General features: G+C 36.6%; 1 protein-coding gene across 1 annotated transcript; it reads left to right on the top strand.

Annotated features, from left to right (window-relative positions):
- The first annotated feature begins 523 nt into the window (after positions 1-523).
- On the top strand, positions 524-859 carry LOC142165891 (uncharacterized). Its single transcript, XM_075224278.1, has one exon. It carries the CDS (start codon positions 524-526, stop codon positions 857-859), a length of 336 nt encoding a protein of 111 aa, XP_075080379.1.
- The last annotated feature ends 9435 nt before the right edge of the window (positions 860-10294 follow it).

Genomic DNA, 10294 nt, shown 5'->3' on the forward strand with positions numbered 1-10294 from the left:
ATATTGTAGTACACTAAGATCTGATGTGTAACAAGTCAGAGAAAAAAGAGAGTATAACACTGGTGAGACATTGTATAAAAAAAACGAGTGTTAGAGGAACTGTGTTGTCAAGTCATTTCAACTATACTCGGAGAAACGCATTTACTAAAGAGAACTCCCTTGCAACCCAATGGGACTGGACTAGGATTCACATTGAATCCGAACCAGCAAAAAATTCTGGTGTCTTTAATTCCTGCATTTACTTTCTGTCATCATAACTGTTAGGTTATTACATCTAGTCGACTATTCGATCTAGTCAACTAATAAGCGATTAAATTTAAAAATATACAATTCATCCCCTCCCCCCATTTTTGTACTTTCAATTGGTATCAGAGCAAGGCTCACATTCTACGTTTTGCTTAACAGCTTGTGAGAAAAGATCATGGCAAATCAAGTTATCATAGGATCTCTCTTTCGGGAAGGAACTTCATAGGTTAGACCACCATACTTCAATGGATAACATTTCTCCCATTATAAAGTGCGAATGGATATGTTTGCCAAAGCTTATGACGTCAAAGTTTGGATAATCATCAAAAAGGGAAACTATACCTTACCAGCTACCACTCCACCACTTGCTGATCCTGAAGATATAGATTCATATACAAAAGAGCAAATGGAAGTGGTACGAGTTTACAACAAAGCAAGAAATTTGCTTCATAACGCTATAAGTGGTGAAGAATATGAGAAAATCTCAAGTTGTGACACAACCAAAGAAATATGTGACAAACGTGAGGTCACTTATGAAGGAATCAGCAAAGTAAAGGAAAAAAATATCAACATGCCGGTCCATGATTACGAACTCTTTTCAATGAAAGAATGAGAATCTATTGAAGAGATGTTTGCCAGGTTCAGCAAAATAATTAGCGATCTAAAGGCATTTGGCAAGCCTTACACTAGTGCTGATCAAGTTAGAAAAATTCTCAGGAGTTTCCCAACCACTTGGCAGACCAAAGTAGTCACACTTGAATCTCAAGATCTAAACAAATTATCCTATGATGAACTACGAGGAGAACTCATTGCTTTTGAAAAGAGTCATCTCAAGAAGACCAGTCAAGAAGAAAAAAAGAAAATAGTCACATTCAAAACCTCTACTAAAATAGCTAAAAACGAAATTGATGATGATCCTGAAGCTTTGCAAGAAGAGATTGCTATGCTATCAAAAAACATGGATGGATTGATGAGAAGATACAGGAACACAAAGAAAGGAAGAATTCCACCAAGACGATCCAGGCAATACAACGAACATGACAAGAATGATGGAAAATGCTATGAATGTGGAAGATTTAGGAATATTCAACTTGAGTGCCCAGAACTAAAGAGGAAGATCTCTAGAGGCTTCAATAAGAACAAATCTTTCGGAAGCTGGAGCGATGAGGACAATTTAGACCACGAAGAGATAGCAAATATCTGCTTTATGACAATTCTAGAAAACGAAATGAACAAATCCTTAGGATGCTGGACAGATGAGGACACTTCAGATGAAGAAAATGAAAACTGTTTCATGGCACGAGGTGAAACTAGTGAGTTAAGATCTATAATTGTGAAAGATGCAATGAATTGCAGGATATTCTTGATTTAACTTTGAAAAGTCTCAAAAAATGATGAATGAGCTTAAAAGACTCACTAAAGCAGTTAAAGACTGGAAACTCAAACATAAAGTATGTGAAATCGAAAAAGAAGTACTTTAAGAAGAGTTTGAGGAATTGCAAATGCAACTCAATGGCATGTGCAAGTCCACCAGTCACAGTTCTGTTAGGTCAAACCAGACAACTTACAAGTTAACTGGAAAAGGACCAGCCAGAACTAAGTCGACTAGTACTAACACTAATGAAAGACCTAAAAGTAGGTCAGAAGTTATGTGTCATTACTGTAACAAAGGTGGGCATAAATATTCCTTTTGTCGTTTTCGTAAAACAAACGTTTCAGGATGGGTTTGGAAACCAAAAAACAATCCTGAACCTGGTAACACTAACCTCCAGGACCCAGGCAAGCTTGGGTACCTAAGAGAAAGTAATCATCTTGTTTTGCAGGAACATCACAGAATAAGCCACAAAGGAAAATGGTATCTAGACAGTGCGTGTTCCAGTCATATGACAGGTGACAAAATCTATTCAAAGAAGTTACAAAAATTGATAGAGTAAGTGTTAAGTTTGGGGATGATTCAAAAGGCAAAATAATTGGTACTGGAACAATTACCTTCAATAACAATTATGACATCACTGAAGTTTATCTTGTCGATGGCCTCAACTACAATCTCTTGAGCATAAGTCAACTCTGCGACTCAGGATATGAGGTAAATTTTAAGAAACAGGATGTGCTATTGAAGATGAATCAGGTAAAATAGTCCTTCCTGTAAAAAGGTATGGAAATATTTATATCCTTGATAGTGTTGAAAAGATAGATTGTCATATTTGCTTATCTTCTATGTCTGATGATCCATGGTTGTGGCATAGGAAACTTGGACATGCTAGCATGCATTTGATAGAAAAATTTTCCAAACATGAGTTAGTTGTTGGTCTACCCAAACTGAATTTTTCTAGAAATCATATTTGTGATGCATGTCAAATGGGTAAGCAGACCAGAAACTCTTTCAAAAACAAAGATATAGTATCTACTTCAAAACTTTTGCAATTACTTCTTATGGATTTATTTGGGCCTACTAGAACTGCTAGTATAGGAGGAAAGAGGTATGCTTTTGTTATTGTTGATGATTATTCACGTTTCACTTGGGTAATTTTCTTATCTTATAAGGATGAAGCATTAAGAAATTTTGAAGTTTTCTATAAAAAGGTTGAAAGAGAAAAGGGACATCTGATTTCAACAATTCAGAGTGACCATGGAGGAGAATTTGAAAGTAGAGCATTTGAAGATTTCTGTAATGATCTGGGATACACACATTATTTCTCTGCACCAGGCTCACCACAACAAAATGGGGTTGTATAAAGAAAGAACAGAACCCTCCAAGATATGGCAAGAACCATGTTACTAGACCATTCACTGCCAAACCACTTCCGGGCAGAAGGTGTAAGTACAGCATGTCACATTCTCAACCGTTGCCTCATAAGGCCTATTCTGAAGAAGACTCCATATGAATTATGGAAAGGTAAACGTCCCAATATTAGTTACTTCTATCCCTTCAGAAGTAAATGTTTTATCCATAATAACGGTAATGATAATCTTGGAAAGTTCGATCCAAGAAGTGATGAAGGTATTTTTCTAGGCTCCTCATTAAATAGTAGATCTTTTAGAGTCTATAATAAACGCACATTATATGTGGAAGAATCTGTACATGTTATATTCGATGAAAATAATCCCTTGGTCGAGAAAGGAATTACTACAGGTAATGAAGATCAAGCTCATGAAACTCAGGAGACAAGCAAATCTCAAGAGTCGACTGATATATCTACTGCGACAGAGTCAACTGGTGAAGACAGCAACAATGTACCAGATCAACCAATCGAGTCAACTACAAATATAGTACGTCCAAATGAATGGAGAAGCGAGTTTGAATATCCTCAAAAATTCATTATAAGGGATCCAAATGAAGAAATGAAAACTAGGGGAGCTCTCAAAAAGAAAGCAAATATTGCATTAATCTATCAGATTGAGCCAAAGAAGATAGAGTAAGCACTTTAAGATTCAAGCTGGGTGCTAGCTATGCAGGAAGATTTAGATTAGTTTAGTAAGAATCAAGTGTGGAATCTGATACCCAAACCTGAAAATGTGTCTGTAATCAGAACAAAGTGGGTTTTTAGAAATAAATTGAACGAGGATGGAAAGGTCATAAGAAATAAAGCCAGACTAGTTGCTCAGGGATACTCACAATAGGAAGAAGTCGACTATGATGAAACCTTTGCCCCAGTAGCTCGTTTGGAATCCATACGAATTATTCTGGCATACGCATCATTTAAAGGATTCAGGTTGTTTCTAATGGATGTTAAAAGTGCCTTTTTGAATGGATTTATTGAAGAAGAAATATATGTGAAACAACCATCTGGGTTTGTAGATTCAAAATTCCCATACCATGTATACAAGCTCACTAAGGCGTTGTATGGGTTAAAACAAGCTCCACGTGCTTGGTATGATAAACTGAGTTCCTTTCTTGTTGATCATGGCTTCACAAGAGGTAAAATAGATACTACCTTATTCATTAAAAGATCATCGAAAGGTAACCTCATTATTCAAATTTATGTTGATGATATTATATTTGATAGTGCTAACCCTCTCATGTGCAAGGAATTTTCAAATCTTATATAAAGTGAATTCGAAATGAGTATGATGAGAGAGCTAACGTTCTTCCTTGGACTACAAATTCAACAATCTGAAGAAGGAACCTTTATATGTCAGACCAAATACACAAAAGAGCTAATTCAAAAATTTGGTATGAGCAACGCAAAATCCATTGGCACACTAATGAGCCCTTCCACAAATCTAGACAAAGACGAGTAGGGTATTCCTATTGATGAAACTAAATATCGTAGAATGATTGGATCACTGTTGTATCTAACAGCAAGTCGACCAGATGTTATGTTCAACATATGTAAATGTGCCAGGTTTCAGTCAGCTTCTAAGGAATCACATTTGACCACCATAAAAAGAATCATTCGATATCTCATTGGGACTGTATCTCATGGACTATGGTACCCTCGCTCTAACTCTTTTAAATTAGAAGGTTTTTCAGAAGTTGACCTTGCAGGTGATAAGGGCGATAGAAAAAGCACATGTGGTACATGTTAATTACTAGGAAAGGCATTGATATCCTGGAATAGTAAAAAACAAGCATAAGTTGCATTGTCTACTACTGAAGCCGAATACATTGCTATTGGACAATGTGCGCACAACTGCTATGGATGTCTCATCAACTGGGTGACTATAAACTTTCGTTTAAGCCTATACAATTTTTTTGTGACAATTCTAGTGCTATTTGTCTTTCCAAAAGTCCAGTGCATCATTCTAGAGCAAAACATATAGATAACAAGCATCATTTCATTAGAGATCATGTTCTTAAGGGAGACATAGAAATATCTTTTGTTGGAACCACTGATCAGTTAGCTGATATTTTTACTAAACCTCTATTAGAGGAGAGATTTTGTGATTTAAGAAAATTACTTGGTATTACTTGCATTACTAATAACCCTTAGGACCTATATGTATTGTTAATTTTTTTTGGTGCAATGATTGTCCTTTACTCGCCATTAATTACGCCTCTGTTTTTCCCTCTCTTTTCTCTTCTTTCACATCAGTTCATCGTTCAAAGTTGGAAAGCCAATCATCGCGTCCCTTCAACTGATAACTTTTCCTTTTCTGTACTCAACCGTCAGAAACCCTCTTCTTAAGGCGGAGAACCCTTTTCAATCACTTTCATCTTTATCTCCTCTCCAAAGCTCCGATCAAACCCCTTCCCTAAAATGGCCAAACATCCCAGAAATCCCTCTGCCTCTACCAGAAAAAGCACCAGTTCCAAAGCAAAACCCCCATCTATGCCCCCAGAACAAATAGACTTAGGGTCCGATCACTCTGAGGGTTTCGCCTCTTTTCAGGGAGATTTCTCTAAACACTCTCAACTCTTAGGAGAAAATGCTTTAGGTAAGCGACCCATGGAAAAACCCCCTGTTTCCTCCACCCCAAAGAAATACAAGGTTGATTTCTCTGCCTCTCTTGAATATGGCCTCAACTTCTTCGATTCCCCAAATAGGGATTTCTTCATTGCTCTGAAAGATAAGCCCATCGCTCATGGAAGGCCCGTCGACCTTGACGACATGAAAGCCCTCAATTGCAAGTTCAAATACCTTTTCGTTCATCAAGGTTAGGTTAAGTTCTTCTCTATTCCTCCGCGTAAGGTATATGAACCCCTGGTAAAAATATTTTATGCAAATCTCCATTCTAGTAAGCCTGAGAGGTTGGAATCTTTAGTGTTAGGTAAGTGCATTATTTTTGACTGTGCCCTGTTTGATTCGCTCTTTCAGTGTCTTTGTTCTGGTTTTCCTATGCAGTTTAAAAACACCTGGACTGATGACTTTGAAATTTCCTTTGAGCAAGCCAAATAGTGTATTGCTCAGTGTCCCTCTGAATCCCTTCCAAACCAGTTAGGTCTCAGTGATGTCAGTTTCAAAACTCGAGTTCTGGCCCATAATGTAGCAACTAATTTGCTTCCCCGTACTGGTTCCTTTTCAACCTTCTCTCAAAGAGACACCTTATTCGTCTATTACCTTGTGACCAAACTCAAAATCAAGCTTTCCTCCTAGGTTATCAATTTCATGATCGAGAGTGCTGAAGATCCTACCAGTCTACCCTATAGCATGGCAATCACTCACATTCTGGAAGCTCATCAAATTTCCCTGTCCAACTATCCCTTCATCACTGTCTCTAAGTCTTACAATTCTAGAGCCTTTGCTAGTATGGGATATGTGAGTGTAAAGGGCTCCTAGGTTAAGAAGCACGATAGTGAAGCAAAGCATGCCCCTATAGGGCCCAAACCTTCACCTCTGTCCCTCATCCCAGTCTTAGTAGTCTTGATCTTGGTGACAAGCTTCGTGCCATTGACTCTCAACTCTCTGAAATCAAAAATCTTCTCCCAACCCTCAGTCTATGTTGGTGACATTCATACCATTTCCAAGGAAATAGGGTCTAGTGTGTCCAAAATTAGAGTTGTTGTTCTCAGAGTTAGGGAGACTGCTATCAAAGTCTTCATGGAGATTCATGACAGGTTGGATGGAGTGAGCATCTCAGCCAATGCTAGCTTTGAACAATTGAAGGAGGCTATTTGCAACACCCTTACTTATTTTCTGCACCGTTAGTGTGGTTGTTTTAAGATAATTTTTTGCTCTGCTGGTTATGGGCTGTGTTTTCAGCCTTTGAATAATTTATTTTTTGTTGTGCTATTTTTGTGGGCTGTTTTCTCAGCCATTGGATAATTCCTATAACTCTCCTGTTTAAATACTATATATTCTGTTCAGTTCTTGGCTTGTTCCCTCTTTGCTAATGCCAAAAAGGAGGAGAAAGAGTATATGTTATACTGTACAGGTACAGTTCGATGGCAGGAGTCGACTCAACCATAGACTAGTCAATTGCATGAACTGAGGGGGAATATCATGGACTAGTCAACTGCATACATTAAGGGGGAGTAAAACACAAGGAAGTCAACTAGTGTTTACACTTATATATTATTTTGTCATCATCAAAAAGGAGGAGATTGTTAGATCCAGTTTTAATGATACAAATAATATACCTATGCAGGAAATCAATTACAAGGAATCAAGAAGATACTACAAGATCGTTGGAGTCAATCTTGATGCTTAAGGAAAGAAATCAATCAGCAAAGATTACAATCCAATCAGCAAATCTAGATACCTAAGGAAAGAACTCAATCAACAAATCAATCAACAAAGATTAACGGCCAGCTGCGATGGAGAGAATCAAGCAAGTCTAAACTTCAGGCATGAATCAAGGCCAGCATACCCGGAAGATCAAAGATCCTGTAAAGATTGATACACGGCTAATTTCGGAAGAACCAACAATCAAGGAGCAAGCCTTCATTACATACATCTGTTAAAAGAAGGAAATCAAGGAAGAGCAATGGCTAGCTATCTTATTCTTGGAAAGAATCAATCTCTTTCCAAGGATCAAATCTTTTGGATTGTCGAGCCTCGACCTTCATCAAAGTATTTATACCTAGCCTTAAACCTTAGTCAGACATACTTTGATCGAACCAAAAATCCCTCTCTTTATTCTACTGCAAACAAACATTGTAGTTCACTAAGATCTGCTGTGTAACAAGTCAGAGAAAAATGAGAGTATAACACTAGTGAGACATTGTATAAAAAAAAACAAGTGTTAGAGGAACAGTGTTGTCAAGTCATTTCAACTGTACTCGGAGAAACGCATTTACTAAAGAGAACTCCTTTGCAACCCATGAGGACTGTACTAGGATTCACATTGATTCCGAACCAGTATAAAATTCTGGTGTCTTTAATTCCTGCATTTACTTTCTGTATCTTACTTTCTGTCATCATAACTATTAGGTTATTACATCTAGTCGACTATTCGATAAACTAGTCAACTAATAAGCGATTAAGTTTAAAAATATACAATTCACTCCTCCCCTACCCCCCTTGTACTTTCAAGAACTTCCAACATAAGATGCTTGAATTTCATAATGTACCGGAGTTCCAACATAATATGCTGGAAGTTCATACACAGGTGCTCCAATCTCTAGTATATTATGCTTGAACTTTCCGTGTTACAGCAAAATAGTGGTTATTTTCAATAACTTTGCAAACTCTAACTATTTTTCAATTACAATCCGAAAAATGACTAGCACGTGCTATTTTAACTGTTGAGAGTGTCATTGGGTCGTTTTGGCACAACAGACCATTCCTAACAGGTTTGTGGGAGAAATTAAAAAATAGTCAGATTTACAAGTGGTCATTCAAAAATAGCCACAGTTTCAAATGTAATCGAAATTTAGCCAATTTTCATGTAATGATAAATCTGAACGAAAACACTGTTCAAAATTCAAAAAATACTCCAGCATAATATACTGGAGTTCCATCATAAGTATACTAGAACTCCAGTATATTAGAATGGAGTTCCAGCATAAGTATACTAGAACTCTAGCATATTATAATGGAGTTCCAGCATAATATACTGGAACTCCAGCATAATATACTAGAGTTCCCATATAATATACTGGTCCAGTATAATATGCTGGAAGTTCATACACAGGCACTCCAATCTCCAGTATATTATGCTGGAAGTTTCCGTGTGTTGGAGTTCCAGCATAATATGCTGGAAGTTCATACACAGGTGCACCGATCTCCAGTATATTATGCTGGACCGGTCCCTGTTGCAGCAAAATAGTGGCTATTTTTCAGTGACTTTGCAAACGCTGACTATTTTTGAATGACCAGTCCGAAAACTGGCTAGCCCGTGTTATTTTAACCAGGTTTGTTAATAATTACCTTTATGCAGCAGAGTTATATTAGAATTATTCTGTAATATGTTTAGTTTGAAAGGCCTAAAATTTTGACTTATCAATTTCCTTCACCACCTTAATGTGAAATTCTCTTATATGTTTTCTTCTTTTTCGTAAAGAAAATAAAATATCGAATCTAACCCGATCTTAAAAGATAGTTCATGTTAAGCTTTTCAAGATTTATATAAAACAATAACAACTCACACTACTAAATAACAAGATAGCAAAAGAAAAGGAAACAAAAAGTTATAATGGTCGGGATGGAGCGTGTTGATGCGTGTCGAGCTGAAAACTGACAGAGTTAGTATGTGGGGCAAGGCGAGGCGAGGCGAGGCGAGATGGACCAGGTAAAAAGTTTTGCTGGTTAAGCTTCAACACGTTCCACACCATCCTACTGCCATCCCTACCGAGAAGAGCATTAGGTTTTTGCAAAACATTTACTTTAAGCTCTGTATTATTTATGTGTATTATTGTATATATAACACAAAGGCCTAACACAGTGTAGACAAAAAGTGAATCACATGTGTACATATACCTACTAGCTTGTTTTATTGATGTCAACACTAGAGTTTGATTTGGTGAACTTGTGTAGACAGCAAAAGATTCTTATAAGATATTGACCATTCAAAGGAAATTCAAATAAGGACGCTCGGAGTATGATTGCAATTAATCCTCTTCATCACTTGCCATGCACATTAATTTGAGGGAATGTCACTTCGCTCTAACAACAAGAACCATAACAAGGCTCAAGCCGCTCAACCATATTAACAATTACGACTAGTTGAATGGGAGCAACAATAATATATAGTTGTAAGTAAAACAGTAAATAATTACTAGTATTAAAACTATATGTCATGCTAAATCATAGTTTTACAATATAGTTAGTAGTATATTATTTGGAAGTCATACCCTAACAAAACGGAAATACAGATTAAGTAGTTGTATAAAGGATATTAGGCCGAAAGTGAGGATATTCCAAAAGGTAAAACTATATTATAAACGATAGGGTTAGTTGTAATATGGAGTATAGAATACACAAAGGGACATAAAGATAAAGAAGCTATTAGAAAATATAAGTCTATATACACAACATTACTATTACTATTATTATTATTATTATTATTATTATTATTATTATTATTATTATTATTATTATTATTATTATTGTGGGTAATGGCTTTGTTTCCAATATTTCTCTAAAGGGTTTTTCACTTTTTAGTTTATTTAAGGAAAGGAAGAGAAAGAAAGGGAAGTGGAGAGGAATCCATGTCGTCCAAACAC

The sequence above is a fragment of the Nicotiana tabacum genome, chromosome 11 (genome assembly GCF_000715075.1).
Source record: "Nicotiana tabacum cultivar K326 chromosome 11, ASM71507v2, whole genome shotgun sequence".
Classification (NCBI taxonomy): Eukaryota; Viridiplantae; Streptophyta; class Magnoliopsida; order Solanales; family Solanaceae; genus Nicotiana; species Nicotiana tabacum.